At 62.0% G+C, this 20,505-nt stretch overlaps 6 protein-coding genes across 6 annotated transcripts; all 6 read right to left on the bottom strand.

Annotated features, from left to right (window-relative positions):
• Window positions 1–2,018: 2,018 nt before the first annotated feature.
• Window positions 2,019–3,908, bottom strand: LSCM1_04847 (uncharacterized protein; the record flags this gene model as incomplete). Its single annotated transcript, XM_067322335.1, has 1 exon — window positions 2,019–3,908. One exon carries the CDS (start codon window positions 3,906–3,908, stop codon window positions 2,019–2,021), a length of 1,890 nt encoding a protein of 629 aa, XP_067180108.1.
• Window positions 3,909–6,396: 2,488 nt separating this feature from the next.
• On the bottom strand, window positions 6,397–7,947 carry LSCM1_04846 (uncharacterized protein; the record flags this gene model as incomplete). The annotated part of the gene is made up of 1 exon (XM_067322334.1): window positions 6,397–7,947. The coding sequence occupies one exon, from the start codon at window positions 7,945–7,947 to the stop codon at window positions 6,397–6,399; it is 1,551 nt and encodes a 516-aa protein (XP_067180107.1).
• A 737-nt stretch (window positions 7,948–8,684) lies between these two features.
• LSCM1_04845 (uncharacterized protein) lies at window positions 8,685–9,656 on the bottom strand (the record flags this gene model as incomplete). Its single annotated transcript, XM_067322333.1, has 1 exon — window positions 8,685–9,656. The coding sequence occupies one exon, from the start codon at window positions 9,654–9,656 to the stop codon at window positions 8,685–8,687; it is 972 nt and encodes a 323-aa protein (XP_067180106.1).
• Window positions 9,657–13,037: 3,381 nt separating this feature from the next.
• LSCM1_04844 (uncharacterized protein) lies at window positions 13,038–14,690 on the bottom strand (the record flags this gene model as incomplete). The annotated part of the gene is made up of 1 exon (XM_067322332.1): window positions 13,038–14,690. The coding sequence occupies one exon, from the start codon at window positions 14,688–14,690 to the stop codon at window positions 13,038–13,040; it is 1,653 nt and encodes a 550-aa protein (XP_067180105.1).
• Window positions 14,691–15,350: 660 nt separating this feature from the next.
• LSCM1_04843 (uncharacterized protein) lies at window positions 15,351–16,862 on the bottom strand (the record flags this gene model as incomplete). Its single annotated transcript, XM_067322331.1, has 1 exon — window positions 15,351–16,862. The coding sequence occupies one exon, from the start codon at window positions 16,860–16,862 to the stop codon at window positions 15,351–15,353; it is 1,512 nt and encodes a 503-aa protein (XP_067180104.1).
• A 569-nt stretch (window positions 16,863–17,431) lies between these two features.
• On the bottom strand, window positions 17,432–19,822 carry LSCM1_04842 (uncharacterized protein; the record flags this gene model as incomplete). Its single annotated transcript, XM_067322330.1, has 1 exon — window positions 17,432–19,822. One exon carries the CDS (start codon window positions 19,820–19,822, stop codon window positions 17,432–17,434), a length of 2,391 nt encoding a protein of 796 aa, XP_067180103.1.
• Between the last annotated feature and the right edge of the window lie 683 nt (window positions 19,823–20,505).

Here is a 20,505-nt window from a genome sequence, read left to right as displayed (position 1 = left end):
GGAGATTGTGATATTTTGTTTCTTCCCGTCGATCTCGTAACCGCAGCCCGTTGTACACCGCTTCTGCGATTTTTATGCGTTGATTTCCTCTGTGATCGGTTGATGTCTTATTTTCCTTATTAGTGGATGAGGCTGCGCCCAGTCAGCATGCTGCCATGTGGCTCCCTAGTTCCCCCCATCCTGTTAGGGTGCAGACGCGCCGACACCCCATCAGCCCGTGGGTGCTGTTCGGGGGGTGCTGCCGACACGGACTGCGCAGCGAGGGGCCCACCACTAAGTATAAGCGCACTCGCGGGCGGAGCCCGTATGTACCTTTCGCCCGTCCCGCGAGCAGCCTAATGTCTGTGTGTGGTTTCTCCCATAAAACAATAGTGGCGTGCTCTGTCGACCAGCGTCCCCGGCGGTGTGCCCCACGCGCCGTGAGGGGGACGAGGACTGGTCCTGGCCAGAAGTCTGCTTACAGGAGAAATAAGACCCGCGAGCGCAGCGAAGCCGCGGCGAGATTTGCTCCCCAAATGTGGAGGAGGGCTGCTCAAGCGCACGCGACTAGCAGGAGCGCCAGCCACTTACATGATACTCTTCTCCAGTCGCGCTTTCCTCTCTCGCAACACTCCCGCGTGGCGGTTTGGTTGGCGGGGATCCTGGCGGCAGGGTGCGCCGCTGTCTTTTTCTTTGGCTGGGCGGGTGCCGTGGGGCGAAAGGGGCCCGCCGGGGCGGCCGGGGGCCCCATTTTCCCGCGCCCCGCGCGGGCGAGCCTGCCGGAAAAGCCGCCGCCCGGCCGGCGGGGACCCGGCGCCCCACCCTAGGGTTTTCAGCGGCGGGAAAAGCCAGAGGACCGCATGGGTACAGGCAAAAAGCATTTCGGCGAAAAGCCGAGTGATGGGCGGTGGCGGTCCATGGGGCTAGCCGTGGCGAAGGGGCCGCGAACAACCCAACCCTAACTTCTGGGCCTCCCGGGGTGCGCTGTGTCTTAGCCAGGCGGCGCTTCCGTCTGTGCGCGTCCCCTCTTCGGAAGCCTGGGGTCCGTGTGTTTGTGTGTGTGGGGAGGGGCGGCTTCTTCAAACATTTCAAACACATGGGCGGTTGCGCTGTGGGAAATGAAAAGGCTTTGCTGCTTTGCCGACGACTTGCGGTTTGTGTGAAAATTATGCGGTGAGCAAAGGGGTGCCTGCGTAGAGAGGTGGGCGCGCGGTCTCCCCGCCGCTTCGCAAAACCCCCTTTCGCCGGCTGTTTCAGTGCTTCGCAAAGCTCTAGCCTCCCGCCGTTGAGGTTTGCCGACGGAGTTTTAGGGAAACGCTGGGTTTGGCCTTTAGAACTTTCGTTTCCCCTAGGAGTTGTGACGCGTACCTTTTTTGTATGGGTGGTGGGGGGTGCTGTTGCGCTTGGGGTGTTTGTTCGTGCGGTGCTTCCCGGAAGACAGAAATTTAAATGCTTGGCGTGTGACTTCTTGAGGTGCTTGGAAAGTTGTCACCTTTCAGCTTTCGTGTTACGGGTGGCTTTCGGCGCCACTGGGAGGGCAGAAAGGGCCGGGTGCCGGCTGTTTTGGAAAGGGGTGGTGCTTTCGGGGGCGGGGGGCTTGCTGGGGGCCCCCGCGCTCACCAAACGCCCAGGGGCCATGACGCGCCGAGAATGTCATGCCCCATGGCGCCCCAGGTTTCGCGGTGGCGGTGGCGAACCGCCGCCCTCAACTACTCCAGGGGGTCCTTGCGGGTCGGGGGCTTGGCCGCCTTGGTGGCGGCTCACCGCGTTTGGCTCTCTTCTGGCATCGGCTCCGGTCGCGCTTCCTTCCTTTGGCGGCTGGCCGTTGCCATCGCTTTCGCCAGGGCGGGGGCCCGTTTGTGGCAGCGGTTGGCGGTGGGGGGGAGGGCTGGGGTTGGGTCTAGTGGTGGCGGGGAGGGTTTGGTGCCAGGGGGAGGGCGGGCGGGGGTCGGGGGCGCCCTTGGGGCCCGCCTGGCCGCTTTGCGCGGGGCCGCACGGCGGGTGTTGACCAGATCTTCCTTAAAGTGGCTTCTTTAGTCTCACAGCTGCTTGTACGCCTTGTATGGCCGTGGAACCGCCTGCGCACGCGACGGCGCTGGGTCTGTGCCGCGTTTGCCGTTGACAGAGCGGTGCGTGCGCCCGAGGATTGGCCACGCTGCGAAGATTGGTAGCCACCACCCACACACACACCGGAGCACGTACATCCACACCAGTCCACCCGCCACCAGAACGGCCGACCACACGGCGAGGGTGTACTCGGTTCGCAGCGGGCCCGAAAGGCCCGTGCACACCTCGAGCGTTGTGTTCCGGTGAAGAAGCAAGTTGTACTGGCGACTCTCGATGATGTCAGCAGCGCGCTGTGGGCCGCCGTATGCATGGACGATGGTGCGCAGCTTTTGCAGCTTTCGCACGGTGGTTTTGTGGCTCTGATGAACAGCTACAATGGCGGCGACTACGCCCTCGCGGGTGAAGGCGTTCATTTTGCTGGCTGTAAGGCCGATGCCCACCTCGTTGACGCGCTGGCAAACATCTGCCTGATCGGCGGAGAGTGGAACGACGACCATGGGGACCGCCGCCTCGATGGACTCCAGCAAAGAGCTGTCGCCGCAATGCGTGAGGAACATGCGCGTGTTCGGGTGCTTCAGAACCGCTCCCGTCGACGGCAGCCAGGTCGTCACATAGAAGCGGGCGGCCGGCAGCGGTGGCCCTGTTGGCGCGGCGCGTCGCTTCCACACCACACAGAAAGGGGCGGCCTCAACGAGCGCGTCCTGCAAGTGACCCTCCAGGGTCGGGTCTGGCAAGGTGAGGGTGCCCCAGTCTGCGTAGATGACACCTTGCAAGCAGCCGTCCATGAAAGCGGTGAGGTCAAGCGGCAGGTCCCGTTGGCGGTAGGGTTGGCGCTGATCACGGGTGTTCAGCGAACCGACCTGGTGGATGTTGGGGCAGAGGGGCTGCGGGATGCCAAGCCCCCACGAAATCGGGCTGATGATCGGGCCATACATACCCGCCGCGTCGTAGTCGTCTTGAAGCGGCGGGATACCGTTGGCGGTGCGTACACGGTCGAGTCTGCGCACAAGGCTGAACCCGGCGGCGGCGGCGACGAATTTGAAGGCAAAGTCAGCGATGCGGGTGCGGCGGGTCCTGTGGTGTTCAAAGCCGAGCCCTATTGCCGTCAACATGGCCTGCAGACCGACGGACGGCGGCTCGATGGGAGGTAACACGTTGACGACTGGAAGGTCCATCTTGCGGCCCAGGGCGGCGCACGCGTAGGTGGCGATGTCGCAAAGGAGCGTCGTGAGGGGCAGAGTGGCATTGATGGCCTGCGCCACCCGCGCGTAGTCTGGTAGCGCCAGTTCGTAGTGCCTGAACATGTCCTCCAAGAATGCTGGGAAGGCAATGAGGGCAGTTTGCGCATTGACAGCGGCATGAAAAGTGCGCACCGTGAACACCTTCTCGTAGTGTGGGATGACGACACACTGTACATCAAGCGGGCCGGCGCCTTCTGCCGCCGGCCTTGCGTACGCCGCTGCGCTGAGGTTGGTGAACACGAGCGGCGCCGTGTGCCGGCTTTGCCGCAGCAGCGTCTCACACCACACCGCTTTCTCCACCACGCACGTGACTGTGTGGCCGCGATAAGCCATCTCCTCCGCGATAGCCCAGAGGGGGTTGAAATGTCCCCACAATGGCATGCTTAGGACGGCGACGTGCAGACGCGGCGCCTCATCGGCGGCATGGTACAGGGATGGCGCCGAGGGGGCCACGTGCCACGGTGTCGGCACAGTCTTTGCGCACGAGAGACTGGACTCTTTGTTGGCGATCACCTCAGCTTGCGACACGGGCGCTCCCCAAGCCGCGAGCACGACGAGCAACGGCAATAGCAGCGGCAGGGACAGGGCCGCCGCCCGTACAAAGGCTGACGCAAACGCCATGGGCGAGGCAGCACGCATGGACTGCGTGTATGGGAGTGGACGACGCTCTTTCTCTTACCACACTTCCTCTTCAACACACGCACACACACACTCACTCACTCACTCACAAAGGCGCGGGGGACGGCAATGTGTGCGCTGGGAAACGACGGAGGCGGTAGAGCGAATACGCCTTCAAACACGGGTTGCGCCCACCCCCTCTTCCTCCTCCTCCCCGGATCGGCCCTCCGCCTCTTTGTTTGTTGCGTCCCACGGGAGGGGCGGAGAGACTCCGACGCAAGAGGCGAACAACGAGGAGGTTGAGCGAGCCTATCCACCACAACCAGGGAGAATGCCGACCTCGGGTGAGGAGCCGTGTGAATGCCCCCTTTCAGTGTGCCTGTGTGTGTTTCTATCTCTGTGTGTGTGTCTGTGTGCAAGTGTGTGCGTGCTAGAAGTCAAACAATGCGTGCGTTGAAAGATAGAGGATGGGGACGCAGCATGTGCGCGACGAAACGAATGGGCCGCACAGGCGGTTGATGGAAGGGTAGAGGCGAATGGTGTGCGCGTTGTCGGCCTCTCTCTCTGGTGTTGGTCGCGGCAGCGACGACGATGACGGCTTCATCGCCGTCCCGCGAAGGAGTGCCTGCCTTCATCCGAAACGGTGGGCCAAAGAGACAAGAGGAAACGACGCTTACACTCGCTGCGCGCCATCGCTCTCCAGCAACTGTAACTGCTTGAGCTCCGGAATGATGAAGAGGGGGTGGCGAGGGAGGCACACCTTCCAGTTTACATGGCATCTCATGGCGCCCAGTACGCCGTCGTTTGCGTGGTGAAGCGGCGTTTCACTCGTGTGTTGTGTTGAGCGGAGAGACAATGGAGGCGTTGGGGGAAGAGAAACAAAAAACATTTCTCCGCTGTTGTTCGGGTTGTGGTGGATGGCCTCCGGAGTCCGCGCGTCCCTCGCACCTGCCCTGGACATGCCCACGCGCGCGCGGCTACATCGGTGCTTTGCAACGTGGTGAGGGGAGGGGAGAGGCGGACGGAGACCGGCATCGAACGGCAACGGGAACCAACGAAAGGACGCAGATAAATTAAAAAATAAATAAATAATCGAGCAAAAAAAACGATACACACACACTCCCGAAATGGGGAGCAAACAGGAAAGCACCGCCATCACCGATCGCCACCACTGCGAACACAATGCATCACGAGAAGAGCGGAGAGGATTTCTGTGCCTGTGTGTGTATGTGTATGGCCGACATCTCTTTCGTGATGCCGCACACAGCTGTGGCTGTGCGAGTGGTGGTAATGGGGAGGGGGGAGGTATGGAGGCAACCAACAACTTCGAGAGGCGGAGCGATACCTCCCCTTCCCCCTCCTCTCTTTCTCTCTCCACACACACACACACACACGTAGACAGACATCACTGCTCCCATCCCTCTATCCTTGCGCGTTGGTGAGAGGAGAAAGCGGAGCTTGACACAACACCCCGCACACACAGGCAAGGGTGGGCCGGGAGGGAGGTCAGAGCGAGCGCCGCAGGTGCAGTGTACTCTGTGCATATGTGCATGAGGCGCAGAACGAGGGAGTGAGAGCCGAAAAACTACACTGTCGGCGTCAGTACAAAGAAATGCGCGACCCTTTCGCTCCCCGACAAAGTCCGTTGCGCAGTTGCTCTGCTAGGCGCGAGGATATAACACCTGCATACGTTCGGTTACCCAAACTGTGTGCGTGGTTACCGATGCCGTCATGCCACCCCTCTCGCGGGAGCTCCTCCACACCTCCATTCTTTTCCCCTGCATATCCGTGAGAGGCCGGAAGGGGAGGGGAGGGATAGGCGGAGCGGAGCGACTGAGCGAGAAAAGAGGGCGAACGGGGGGGAGGGGCAGCGGAGCTGCCCATCACATATGTGCATACATATATATATATATATATATATCACCAGCTCTTCGTGCGCACTGTGCTGAGCAGGGGCGCAGAGCAGGGCCCGAGCAGACTAGCGCTTAGAAGCGCGCGCGCACGTACACACACACACACACAGACAGTAAGTTAAGAGAGAGCACGTCAGGAAAAGAGGGAGGGAAGGCTGCGGGAGAGGCGAGCGACGGAGAGCAACAAGAGCTCCACCTGTGCTTCCCACGCTTACCGGTGCCGTGGGGGTGAGAGAATATTCTGGAGTGGCAGGAGTGCCCCCAGTGGCCCCCCGCCTCCCCCCTCTCCGTGCGCATGGCTCCCCCCTCTTCACACACCCCCAGTGCGATGGGCGTGTCCCTTTTACGCGATAGAGAGAGAAAGAGGCGGAGATGAGCCTGAGGAAGGCGGGCGGGACTGCAGGGCGAGAGCTCGCGACACAGAGAACGAAGGAGTGGGGGCAGCAGCACAACCACTAGATAGATTCGCCGTACGCCGTTGGCGCCAACCGAGTAGCACGCAGACACGCAGCCACCTCCTCACGGTTGCGCTCCAAGGAAAAGTAAAGGGAGCGAAAAACGACAGGAAAGCGGTAATGCTAACAGGACTCTTCGCTGTCGTCGACAGCCGCCGCGGCGGCAATGGCGTGCGTGAGGTCGGCAAGAATATCCTCTATCTGTTCGATACCCACCGACAGTCGTATCAGGTCGGCTGGCAGCATCCGCTTCTCCTTTGGGATGGAGGCGTGCGACAGGAGGCAAGGCATTTCCACGAGCGAGTTGCAGCCTCCGAAGCTAACGGTGAGCTTGAACAGCCTGCACGCCCGCACAAACGCGTTGGAGCGCTTAACGGTGCCGGTCTCGATAGAGAGCACGCTACCTGGGCCGGAGGTCTGCGAGCGATGCAAGTAGAAGCTTTCCTCCGTCAGGGAGGAGATCTGGGGGCATGTCGCGGGGTTCAGGCCAGCGTAGTGCAGGCGCGACACAACGTGGCCCTGGCGCGACAGGAACAGCGCTACTGCGATGGCGTTCAGCTCCTGCTTCTCGACGCGGATGGACAGCGTGCGGATGCCGCGCAGGAGCAGCCAGGAGTCAAACGGGGCCAGCGCGTTGCCCTGCGCATTCTGTAGAAAGGCCACGCGCTTCACATCTTCCTCGGACTTGACGCAGATGAAACCGCACATGGTGTCGCTGTGGCCGCAGAGGAACTTGGTGGCGCTGTGGATCGAGTAGTCGCAGCCGAGGGCGAGCGGGGTGCAGCGAAGCGGCGACATCATGGTGTTGTCGATGGACACTTTCACGTTGTGCGCGTGGGCAAGCGCGCAGACAGCACGGATGTCCACAATGCGCATCAGCGGGTTCGTGGGGCTCTCCAGGTGCAGAAGCTTCGCCCCCGGATTCTGGACGAGAGCCTTGCGCACCGCCTCGACATCCCACGTCGGCACAAAGACAACGATAATCCCGAGGCAGGAGGTCACCTGCGTCAGGAGACGGTGCATGCCTCCGTAAAGGTCGCTACTGGCGAGGATGACGTCACCAGAGTGCAGCGTGGTCACGAGCGTCTGCAATGCCGCCATGCCGGACGAAAACGCAAAGGCAGCATGCGCACCCTCGAGGTTGGCGACGAGGGTCTCGATGGCTGTCCGCGTCGGGTTGCCACTCCGGGTGTAGTCATACGGACCGAACACCTCAATGTCGGGCTGCACAAAGGTCGCCGTTTGGTAGATCGGCATCGAGCTCGGGTGATACGGGTCGTTAGGGCAGCCGTCGAAGATGACGACCTGCGTGCTGGGATGCTTCGCTGCCCGGTCGAAATGCGGGCGCTTTGGGTAGGTGGGGAGCTCGCTGTAGTCCGCACCCTTGGGGAAGTTGTAGTGGACGGGCAATAAAGCCTGCTCGAGGTACTGCCGCTCCTCCTCCAGCGCCGTCAGGATAGTGCGGTTGATGGAGGTTTTAGCAGCGCTGATCGCGTGCATCATATCCATCTGGGACAGCCTCTCCTGGAGGAGGTGGTTCTGCGCCTCGAGCCTGGCGATATGGCTCTCGCACTTGCAACAACAACAGCACTTGTCCTCCTCGACGTCATCTGCCCCCGACGGTGTATCGCCGTGGGGCGCCGCCGGTGCCGTGTGGGCCGCCTCTTGGGGCATCGCGAGGATCCAAGAGATGGGGGGAAGGGGAAAGGAGAGGGCAGGGCAATATGACCGACGACTGCAGCGGCAGGTGTGTATGTGTGTGTGGGGGGGGGGAGGGGGACGCGGGAGAGAAGCGTTGGAAGTTTGTCGCTTGGCGGAGCCCCACAGGGTGGCACGATCTGTGTGGCCAAGTGCATTGCATGGAATGGTGCGGGTGCGAACAGAGAGAGGAGGAGGGGCGGGCGAAGATGGTGGTTGGCGGCATGACACGCGTATTCTGGAGAGGATGACCTTTCAGTGGTGGCCTGGCAGGCATACTTCACGTTTCCTCGTAAAAGCAAAGCTGTGGAGGCGGCAAGGATGAGCCCGCTGTTCACATCCTCCGCCTCCCCAAAAAAACACACACGTCAGTGACGGCGAGTCGAGTGTTAGCCGTGTGGCTGTTTGGTGCGGCTGTGGGAACAGGTGCGTGTATCAGGAACAGGGGGGAGGGAGGGGTGCCCCCCCGCACGGGCGTTTGTGAGGGCGTGCAGCGCACTCGATCCTTATCGTTAAGAGGATACGCATTTCATCTGCATCACACCGGTGACACATTACCCTTCGGAAAGAGAGGTGAAAAAGAGGGGAAAGAGCGCGTGTGCGTTGAGCTGCAGACACACACACACACACGACACACCCTGTCATAACGGCGTCTCCCGATCGAGTGGGGGAGGGGCACAGCGAGAGAGAGAGAGAGGGGGCTCTTCTGCTGCCTAGCAGAACTTCGCCTGCGAGAAGTCCATCTCGGGGTGCGCCTCCATGAACTTGCGCAGCATTTCGTGCTTCTTCTGCTCGTCGGAGGTGGGCTTGCCCATCATCTTCTGGCGCTGGTCGTACATCATCTTCTCGACCGTCTGACGGGTGTCGCTGTCGAGGTCATCCAGCTTCGAGTTCTCTGGCATCACCTTCTGCAGGTCGATCTCCGGATCGCCCTGGAAGATGGTCTTCCACCACTCCATCGCGTTGGACTTGAATAGCGTCACGACAACTGTTTTGCCGTCTTCGATGGTCCACATGCATTCCTCAGCACGCACCGGGGCGTACAGATCGCCATCCACGATGGACGGCTGCCCCTTCATCCCTACCGACAGGTGTCCGGACGTGATCACGACGCTCACCTGCTTCCCTTTGACGTTCGCTGCCGGCAGCGGCACGCGGACCTCAGCCTCCTGCAGCGACTGGGAGAAGATGTACTTTTCGTAGGCGAAGCCATTGGAGGCGGTGGGTGGAAGTCCGCGCGGGATATCGCCGGTGTCGGCAAAGGCCTCTTTCGCATCCTCCGTCTCCACCTGGTGCGCCGCTGCTTCCTTCTTCGCCGCCGCCTCCGATATTTCGCGCTGCGCCCTCTCGAGCTCTTGCTTCCTCTCTGCAGCCTCCTTGGCGGCCTGCGCAGCAGCCACCGCATTCGACTCCTCCTCGTTCTCCAGTACTTCCACTCGAGAGGAGGTGCGCGCCGACTGCTGCTGCGCGGCCGCCTGGGCTTCCTTCGCCTTGCGCTGTTTCTCCTCGGCTGCAGCCACGTGCCGGTCCATGACCTGCTGCACGCTGCGCCGCGCCATCTCAGGTTGTGTGAAGAAGTCCGTCTTGCGGCTCAGAAAAGAGAAGAAGGTGTCGAGGATGCCGTCGATGCCCTGCTGCTGCTGTGCAATCGCGAGCAGCATGGAGTCAAAGCGCTCGTCGGCCATTGCGGTCGGGGGGAGGAGGGGGTGGTGGTGGTGGTGGTGCTAACCCGCGGCAAGGAGAGGAAGCGAAGGGTACGGCCAGGCAGACACACACCAATGTACTTCTACTGTGTGTGTATGCACGCCACTGAGAATGCCTTGGCTCTCAACGACAGGGTGAAATGAGCCTCTTAAGGAAAGGAAACGTGCGCGCGTGTGTGAGCGTGTGGTGTGGTGTAGCTGATATTCTGACGACGCGACGACGAAACAAAAAGAGAGATTGGAGAGGCGAGGAGGAGGAGGGAGCATTGGGATGGTTGAGGTGCTCCGTGTGTGTGTGTGTGTGTGGCCTGAAGGTCGACAATGTGACGGGGACCGTTTTCTCCGCCTCACAGACACACGCGGAGAAAACGACTGCATTATGAGTTGTGCATTCTGCTTGCGTGACATCGACTCACCCATCAACGTGCAGAAAGGAGTTTCGGTGTGTGTGTCCTCTGAAGCGCCATGTGAGGGAGCGAAGGAAACGAGCGACAGCAGAAACACAGCACCCGCTGCAGCGGCACATCTCTGCCATGGCACATGCGCAGTGTTTTGCTGTGTTGTAGCGCCTCCTTCTGCATCGCCTCCCTTTGTGCCCCCCACCTTAGTGCCTAGACGTCCAACGGATGCATCGGACCACCTCGACATCGCCGACGCCTGCACTCGAGGTTGCTAATCCACAGACCCGCCCACTTCAGCACCCGCTCTGCCTGCCGCTCGGCCAGGTGAGTCGCTGCCGTCACGCGCTCTCTTCTCACGAGCTGGTGATGGGGCAATGGGAGGGATAAAAAGAATGCCGTAGACGCGCAGTGCTGCGCAGAGAAGCCGCCGAACCCTTCACGGGTGTGCTGTCCCTCACCCGCACCGCCGCGGTGGTGGTGGTGGGGAAGGTCCTCCGCCGCTTCGGCTTCTTATTTGGCCACGGGTGTCCACCTACAGCGTCGTCAGAGCAGCCCGAGGCGCGGCTCCCCAGCATCGCCCCAGTGTGCTTGCACGCGGCCCTGATGGTGCGCGCATTCTGCGGTGCCACCCACATGCAGCAGAGGCGTTGCATCCTCATCGTAAGCCGTTCCGGGCGGGAGTTACCGTCGGCTGCTGGGCAAGGACGACACAAAAGGTCGTCACGCTGCTCAGCGTGCCAGGCGAGGCGACGAGTGATCAAGCCGTCGACGAGCCTGTCGCCAGCGCCGCTGCTGTGGCTCGTCATCCTCCCGTGCGGCAACTCCGATCTCTCTTTCTATAGAACGGGGGCCGCATCTGCAGTGTCCCGCTGCGATTTCGAGGAGTGGCCAATCAGGAAACGCGCGACGGGCAGGCGCCATTGGACACGCGTACGCGATGCCTCCCCCTTTTCTCTCAAGCTCCTCCGCCGCGGTCTGGTTAACACCCACCGTCCACATGCTGAAGGCGGATCGGTGCGTTCATGTGCCGCGATGCGACAGGGGGTGGTGGTGGTGGCCGGCGAGGTATCCGTTTGGTACTGCGGCCGGGAAAACTTCCGTCTCCGCACGTTTGGCTTGCTCTCTGCGGTGAGCACCACGCCCGTGTCGCGCGCTTGGGGAGGCATGGGGCAGACGCACGCGCGCACTCTCCGGCTGAACCCCTTTCCCCCTCCGTCAATGTCGTCGCTCTGCCTCTCCCCTCTGGCGCGTGTCACTCGTCACGCCGGCAACGGCGTTCCTCGTAGAAGCGCTGGTACGCCTTTTACTCGGTGACAGGGATATATCACGCCACAACCGCGATGCAGGAGCGCGCGAGTCGGGGAAGCAGTGCCTTGCCGCCCCCGCGTGGGCGAGCGGACGGCGAATCTTTGGTGGAAGATACGCGGCTAGGACAGTGCCGCACTAGCGCCACCATCCTGCAAGAACGATACGCAACGGAGCGCCAACGCGCACCTGCGGGCGACGCGCTTGGCGTCGACAGGGAGCACTAGTCAAAGACATCGTGGCGTCGCCGAGGATCGTGACCTCGGTGGTAGTGTGGCCTGCAACGCATCAAGGCGATTCATGCGATCCTCTTCCGGGGGAGCATAAAACGCACGCTCGAGGAGGAAGGCGGCGGTGCCGACCCCAGCGCGTCTCCGCTGGAGGAGCGGTTGCAGACGTACCGCCGCTACTGCTCTCTGGGCCAAAGCATTGCGCTCGCGGCCTGCGGCGGTTGCCATATAGCTCTCATCGCTATCCGAAGCCTGCTCATCGGTGTGGACGCTGAGGAAGAGGGCGCAGATGCGCTTCCCCCTCAACGCTGCCTTCATCTACGTCCACCGCCGTCACCGGCACAGTAGCGGGGGTGGGGGCCACCACCGGGAGTCGGTAGCACACTCAAGTCGAACCGCTGCGTTGCTGCCTCGTATGCGGTGAGGTCTATGTCAGGCGATAGGCGTAGGTGTAGCACGAACGCAGCGGCATGCGCGACCGGGGAGGAGCTATTGCGGAGCCCGGGGGCGGTGTGGAGAGACAACCCGAGGTGGCGCTGCTCCTTGTGTTCCGCTGCGCTGGGGCTGACCTGCACCTTCTGTAGCTCGCTCACATGAGCGCGCAACACCCGAAAAGAACGAGGTATGCGCTTACGTTTGTGTGCCGGGGCACACCAAAAGTGGATGGAGGATGGAGGGAGGGTAGGACGTCCGTCGAGATCGTGGGTGCCAAGAGCGGTGCCCCGCGGGCAACCGTGACCCGGAGAGGCAGTGGAGCCGCTCCAGAGGTGGTTGTGCCCTTTGGTTAGGTGGAAGATGTCGCGTGAAAGTTACCGCCAACGGAGTGGGGAGAGGGGACCCGGCTTAGGACGCCATGAAGGGGGCCTCTCTATGGTTCGCTGGCTGAGGTTAAGAGACCTTTGCCTCTCTGTGTGTGCGCATGTGCATGTGCATGTGTGTGTATGGGGAAGAGTAGCCTGCAGGAATCGTACACCGTGTGACGGCTTCATCGACGGCATTCATCATCATCACCCCCCCAACACACACACACACACCCTCTCCAGTCGCACGCGCGAGACGGGGAATAAGAGAGGAGGATTTGTGGATGTGCGGCGGAGCTGCACCTGCAGGCGGGAGGAGGGAGCAGCTAACACGTCCATGCCCACGAGAGTCAGTCATCATGTGAAGAAGGCAGCGACAACCGCTGAAACGGAGCGATGATGCCGACTTGTGAGGAGCGGGTGCACACCTCCCGCACGCGCATACAAAAGAGCGCCGGACGACCGAGAAGCCGCCCTGACGAGGGGGTTCGTTGCGCACAGCCACGCACGTTGTCGTCATCGCCACCGTCACCGTCCCTTCATCAGCCAAGTGCATAGAGTGGCTATGTGGGCATAGAGAGAGACGTCATTTCCTTCTTCCTTCATGTGGCGGTCCCACTGCCCACCTCAGCAGTGGGAGAAGTCGATGATGTCGGTCACTTCATCAGCGAGCCACTGCGACACCCGCTGCTTGACCTTTGCCTGGTCCTGCTGCTTGTAGAAGACGGGCTTCTGGAAGTCCTTCATGAGATAGCTGCGGTCTTGCAAGAACTCGTGCACCGACGAGACGCCGGTCATACCGCCCGACCACGGTGTGCACCCAACGGCGTCGTCAACGCCGAGGCGGACGTGCATGCGTGGAATGCGCATGCGGGACAGCTGAACGCCGTCTCGGGAGTGCAGAAGCGCTCTTGTCGGGTTGTTGACGACGGAGTTCAGCTCCCGAAAAAGGGTCCGCGCTTCAACGTCGCTGGAGCCGTAGCCGCGCACGACCGGCAGGTTTGTGCACCGCCCCACACCAAAGATGTTTGGGTGATCTAAAAGCTGCATGAGTGTGCTGACGCGGTAATGGCCATCTCTCGTCTCGTGTTCGCGCAGGATGTTGGGTGGTTTGGCCGACGTACCCTGCGACTCACCCCATTGGATAGGCCGGGGGGTGTCGCCGGTCAGCGCGAAGACGTAATCGAAGCCTTCTTCAACCCCGCGCTCCTGCACTGCCTCGCACTCCTCCACCTCGTCCCGCTTGCCGTAGTACACCTGCTGGAGAATGGATTGCTGAGGCCGTACCTCCCTCTGCAGCGTGTCGTAGTGGACACTGAATTGACCAGGGACGACGCCGCGGTGGGGCCGGACAGCTTTCAGCAGTGACCGCCACCACGGTGCGTTGGCTGTGGCGAGTGTCAGCGACGACTCGGGCGACGCCACGTCGGAGCTGGGAGGTTTCACCAGCTGAAGGGCTGACGGGCGTTGTATAGGTGAGGAGGACGAGGCCGCCTTTTCCCCGTGGCCCGGCAGAACCACCCCCTCCACATCTGTCACGCGGGTGAGCAGGCGCAGGTGCAGGTTTGGGTTCGACCGCAGCTTCTCCTGAGCGTGGCGCCGACACACACCGGGGAGGCGCGGCAGCAGCTCCGCCCGCTGGTGAAACAGATGCACCTGCAGGTCTGGCCGGGCTCTGGCCAAGTCGTGTGCGAGGGACGTGCCGACGGGGCCGCCGCCAACGACGGCGACTTTCTTGCAGGACTGCAGGAATTCGTTGAAGCGCTTCAGCTCCTGCACTCGCCCGGATATGGTGCGCTCGCGAGTTTGGAAAGGGAACGGCTTGCGCTCGCCCGTCGCAAGGAAGAGGAGGTCGTAGGGAACAGTGCGGCCGTCGCGCAGATACACCTGCCTTGCATCCACACCCGTCACGGTGCCCGTTACCACGTTGCTGCGCTTGAGGTAGTACCGATGCAGCACCATCATACGCCGGCACGCTATCGTATTCACATCCTCCTTCCACGGGTTGGCAATGATGGGTATTATGTCGTTGGTGAGCTCGAAGAAATTTTTCTCATCGATGTGCGTTACGTCGAACATGCTGTCCAGCTGAAAGGCCATTTTACTGCCAGCGTAGCCGCCTCCCACGATGACCGCGCGGATGGGGACAATGTCTTTGCTTGGGTCCATAATGATGGACAGCGTTGGCGGGTCGAGCGCCAGGGAGACATTCGTGGGGGCGCGATGGTAGGCCGAGCAGGCCGAGCCGACGAGGCCACCGGCAACGAACTTCCAGAGCATCGTAAGGCTCCTGTGCGCCGATGACAAAGTGGGGAGAGAGGAAGGAGGGGGGGGCGGTTCAGCGTGAAAGGGAAATCAAGGGCAGATGCCAAGGAGCGTGTGGGAGGAGGGGGTGGGGGGGGTAGAGGGGACACACAGTGGAGCGTAGGCTCCCCACGCATCGTCCTTCCTTGTGCAGCTTCACGGCCGTGGAGACCCACCGGCGGCGGCCTTGGACACCTCCCCACGCCGCACCACCGTCACTGGGGCAGTTTGTCGCAGCAGACCATCAGGAGACGGCAGCGCAGACCATGGCGAGGCACCTTCTTCACACCCTAAAGCCCTTCGCCACCTATGCCTGAAATACAGTCCTCTGAATACACACACACGCACAGGGAGACCCCCATTCCATCTCCCCGCACTTCTCCCCGGTGCTCTTCAGTGACTCCACGAGTGTGTGTGTGTGTGCCTGCGCGTACTTGTGAAGAGGGACTTATACGGCACATGCCTGCCCACCCTCTTCCACCCCCGCGCTTGCCCACTATGCGCGCGACGTGCTGGCATCCCTCCCTCATCTTGCCGAGTGTCGTTAATGAGGAGGTCGTGGCCGAAGGAGGTGCGCGAGGGGAAACGGAGGGGACGAAAAAGACGGAAGACCCCTGCTGCGCAATGGTGCGGACCTCACTCGGCGATGCGCACCTTTGTGAGAAACTGCACCACCGCCATCATTTCTTCGGCCATACGCAAGAGGAGCGGGTCTTCTCTCTCCGCCAAGAGCATCGCGTGCATATCAGTGTCGTCATCTCCTGTCGCCATCGCTAATGGCGGCTTAAGTGATGCGTCGCTTGCCAGTGCAGTGCCGGCGCATGTTGTACACACAAGCCCCGAGGCAGACAGGTACGCAGACACGGCAGCACCCCCATACAAGCGCTTCCACTCACGCAACAGCGCAGGCAGGTTGACCTCCACCTCTACCTCGATATTCGACGCACCCATGCCGTACCAACCTGTGCGCTCTGCTGCTTTTTCCGGCATGAGGAGCGCTGGGGTTGGGATCACCGTGCCGACACCGAACGTCGTGGTGCCTGTGGTCGCCGCGGACGATGACGACGACGACACACTCCCGCCCCTCTCAAGGTAGGAGCGCACCTCGTGGGGCGGGTACCACCAGACATCCTCGATGAGCGTCGATTGTGTCAGTTGCACGGAGAAAAACGGACCCACCGGAACGCACGCACGCAACCGGCACCGAGACGACACCGCCGCCTCTTTCGTTGCATCGGTGAGCTCGATCGGCACAGAGGTCTCCGAAGAGAGAGCGAAGCGCACGTCCGCGCACCAGCCTGGGCAGCACATGTCCATCCAAGCCAACCGTCTCTTGTGCTCCGCCGACAGAACGGTGATACCATGGGTGAGGGAGAGCGGGTTGTACACCGGCGCCTGGCGGGGCGAGGCGGCCGCCTTGGCACTGTCTGCGTGCTTGCCGGGGGATGCTCCGTGCAGTCTATGATAGCGGCAGAGAAGGCGCTTCGCATTGGTGAGAAGCAGCACTGCATCAGCTTTCATGAATGGTAGGTGCATGTCGCTTTGCGTGGCCAGACCCGCCTCTCGCAGAGCCACCTGTATCCCTTGCAGCAGTGGCTGCGAAAGGCCGGGGTGGAATTCGTAGACAGTGCGTGCGGACTCATCCATCAAGGCTGGCGACGCTACGGCAACGGGTACGTCCAGCTGGCGTGCACGAGCGTGCGCTAGGATGCTGCCAAGTCGCACCTCCAGCTCGACCTGTTGCGAGGACGTTGCGTGATGCTGCTCTTGCAAGCCGCGGAGAAGCATTCGAGCAACATTGCGGACCAGGGGGTCCCGGTACCGCGGCACACGTTGCAGTCCTCGCATGTGATCACGGGCTTCACATGCGAGGAGGGGGCCGGAGTGTGGCGAATAGTGAGAAAGAGACAGAAGCCGATGTGATTGGGTCGAACAGACGCACACACACACACACGGAGATACACACAGAAGCAGCAACCCGCTTTTAGGACCTCCTCCGAGACTCGCACGTATGTATCCTGTCGAGTGTTGAGGAAGAGGAGAGGGGATGAGGCGCGGAGGTGGGCCGTCGATGATAGGTGTGTGTGTGTGTGGGGGGTAGAGAGAAAAAGCTGTGCTTGTGTGAGCGCGTTGAGCACAGCTCCGCATCCGCACCTCCTGTGCGTCATAGACATCTCATTGCAGGCAACAGTGGGCAGGGCCCGTCGCACCGCCACACTAGGCCCCTCCCCTTAACGGAAGGAGCGGTGGGAGAGGAGGAGGAGGCCACGCAGGAAACAGGTGGCACCTCGATTCCTTCGCACCTCTTTCCCCCTGTCTCTGGCTGATGTTGGTGGGCACAAGCGAGCATGCGTATAGGTGGATGGTGGGGAGCGGTCCAAGGGGAGGGAGTCGGCACTTCTATGAGCTCTATTACAGGCCCGCGTTGAAGAGGCACACAAATAAGCGTATTTACAACACGTGTGCCCCCCTCCCCCCATACACACACACGCACACAGAAAGGGATTCTCTGTGGCATCACTATACGCAGACAAACGCGCGCACCCCTCCTCTTTCGGCGCATCACTGCCTAAACGCCCTTGAGGTTTGCGTCTCTCTGTGTGTAAAGATGTGCGTGTGTGTGTGTGCGGGGCATCAGGAGACAGGGATGAATAAAAGGTGAGAGGGGAGGGAGACAGGAGAAGCTCAACGCTCAGCTCGCTAAACTTCTCCCCGCATTAGCGCCAACCGCCAATGCTGTATTGCGAGTCGCTGCTGCTGCTGCTGCTGGACTGCCGGAAGGGCCTAACGGCCAGAGGCACCGCTGCCGACGCTGGCACCGGCACGCTGGCGGTACTGAGCACTGGCGCTGGTGGAGACCAGCCACTGACGGTGGTGCTGTTACCGCCAGTGCCACCCGCCACGACTGGGACTGGGAGGGGTGGCGTTGTGACCGGGGGCGTCGGGCCGGGGTGTGTGCTGCTTACGGACTGCGACGCTGTCGAGGATTGCGCCGTGTACGAGTGCTGCTGCGCGGGGCTGGTGCTGCTGTGCGTGGCCGGCGGCGGTGTGATCGGGAGCAGCGCTGGCACCGGCACCGCAGCTGCAGACGGAGAAGGGCGAGAGGAAAAGTATGGTCCCACACCAGGCCCAGGAAAAGGGACAGGGGTGGCGAGGGAGCTTGCGGAGGTTGTCGATGGCAGCGGAATGGGTGTTACAGAGGCGAATGCCATAGTTGCCGTCGCCGATGCTGCACTGCCAGGCGCCCCAGGGGATGCCGAGGCTGACGTTGGCGCCGGTGCATCGCTAGTGAGAGAGATCGAGGCACCTGGGGGCCCCTTGCTGACGGCGCGATGCGGCGGCACTGTCGAGGTGGATGTGAGGCTCGAGTTCGTGCTGCTGTCCAGCAAGCAGCCCGGCTTCTGATGCACCTTTGGCAGCTGTGGGGTACTCACGGACGGCGTAGGAGTGGGAGCTGCAGGTGCCTTGCCCTTCGTTGTGGCCGCCGTGACTGGGGAGGGTATCAGGACGGCGGCCGTGGGGGGGCGTAGCACCGAGGGCACAGGGGGCGGAACTGTCGGCGAGGGTTGCTGCCGCTCTGGAGTGGCGGAGCTTGGCGGCGGTGCCGGGGAGCTGGGCTGCAAGGGCGACGGCACGCTGAGCGAGGGCGTCTGCGAGTGCGACGGTGGTGGTACAAGGGATGGCCCCGTCACGCTGATTGTGTCGCCATGCTGCTGCAGAGGCGGCGTTGTAGGAGTGGCTGCAACTTGTGATGGTGGCGGTGACGGCGGTGGTGCGAGAGGAAGGGTAGCTGGGGAGCCGCTGGACGGCTGCTGCTGGTGCTGGCGTTGCTGCGCGTTCTCCAGTTCCGCGACCCACGCCGGCCGCACAACGGCAGGGACGCCACTGGACGCAGTGACGCCGAGAGCGGGGACGGATGATGGCGGCGGCGGTGACGCTTTCGCCAGCTCCGTTGACGCTGCGGTAGACTTACCCGCCCTCAGCGCTCGTATCTCCGCCTCCAGGTTCACCAGTTGGCGTCGCAGCGCGTTCTCCGAGGCCTCGCGCTGGCAGGAGAGGTTGTAGCTCATCATGGCGCTGATGTCCGGCACCACAGGTACGCCGCGCAGGTGCGCTGGGACGTCGTCCCCCGCAGCTTCTGTTTTTGCTACTGACGGCGGCGATGGCGGCGAGGCAGGCGGCGGCGCACCTGTGGCGGAGGGCGCCGGCGCGGCCTGCTGCGGTTGCTGCTGTGGTGGTGGCGGGGACGCCGGCTGCGATCGCGCGGCGCCCAGCAGCATAAGCATTAGGTTTTCCCGCTGCTGCCGCTCCATTGCTTCCCGGTCCTTTTCCAACTGGTCCACACGGTGGCGAAGCTGCTGGAGCGTCATCGTATCCTCCGCGGTTGCGGTGGGAGCAGTAGCCGCGGGTGGCACAGCTGTTGGCGCACCTGTGGCAGGCGGCATGGGGGACGCCGGGCGTTCGTGATAGGGTGCGCCGCCGTCACTGAAGGTGGGCCGCGGGGGAGGGGTGGCGGCGCCTCCAGTCCGAAAGCTCGCCGGCGCGGCTGCCATCATGTGCCTCTTGCGCAGGTGCGACTGCATGGACTCGGCCTTGTGGTACTCCTCCGCGCAGTACGGGCAAACGTATAAAGGTGCAGGGGTACCGGCCGCCGCCGCCGCAGCGCCCCTGCTAGCCAGCCCGTGAGCCAACGCTGCCTGTGCGTTGTACTCGTACGCCAACAACGTGCGGCGCTGCGTCTTGACCTGCTTCTTCAGCAGGCTAGTCTCATCGGAGAGCCGTTGAAGCGCCCCCTCCTGCTCCTGTATAGTCGCCTGCTGACCCTCCAGGCGGTCGTTCAGTTTGTTGTTGATCTTGGCGAGGATGTCCTGCGAGTACACCAAGTACTGAATGACCAGCTGGCACAGCTGAAACAGGTGCAGGACGTGATCCGGCGAGAACAGGGAAGCCTCATCGCGCGTGACACGGGAGAAGGCGATGTTCTCGACGATGCGCTGCAGCGTTTCCACGTTCGTGGACTTCAGCAAGCGCTCGACGTCAATGGAGACTAGGACGCGCCAGTCGAGGCGCTCGTTGCCCTGCACGAACTCAAAAACGGTGCTGGTCATCTGCTCACGTAAGGGCAACACAGTCTATTAACACTCCCCCCTCTTTCCTTTAGAGGTTACAGATATCGGAATCACTTTCGCAAGCGCGCGCGAAAAAACACGAACAGACTTCACATAGATCCGTCCTCACCTTCCTCCTCCCCTACACCCTTCACCCCCTGCAGCCGGCCGATCAGAGAAGCCCCGCACAACACGTGCGGCCGACGAGCACACGTTCTTCTTCAATGCGGAACTTCGCTTTGCCCCTTCCCTCCCTCCCCTCTATCGTTTCCTGCGGCTGTTCACGTCACAGTGTGCTTATATATATGAGTGTGTATGTCCCTCCCTCTCTCTATATGCGCGTGTGTGTAATGTATGCTTGGAAATACTATGTCCGCTTGCTATGTGCTGCTCTTCGCGTCCTGTTCTTGCAACGGCAACGCTGCTGTTCACCCATCATGCGGGCCGGCAAGTAAGAAAGGGGGAGCAGGGGGAGGGGTTAGAGAGAGAGACGGAGGGGGTGGGGGAAGGACTGTGCGTTCGGTGCAGAGGCTGTGGAGGAGCGCTCGAGATGCCATATGGGCTGAGATGCTTGCGTGTGAGGGCCACCCCCTCCCCACAGAGTGGAGATGCTCGTGTACCTGTGGGTTTGGGGGTCTGAACATCCATCGCTCCTTGACTCGACCGATGAGGGGAGGCCTCAG

Source organism: Leishmania martiniquensis, chromosome 14 (assembly GCF_017916325.1).
Source record: "Leishmania martiniquensis isolate LSCM1 chromosome 14, whole genome shotgun sequence".
NCBI classification, from domain to species: Eukaryota; Euglenozoa; class Kinetoplastea; order Trypanosomatida; family Trypanosomatidae; genus Leishmania; species Leishmania martiniquensis.
The sequence above is the reverse complement of the archived record's forward strand: the minus strand, read 5'-3'. Positions and strand labels throughout refer to the sequence as shown.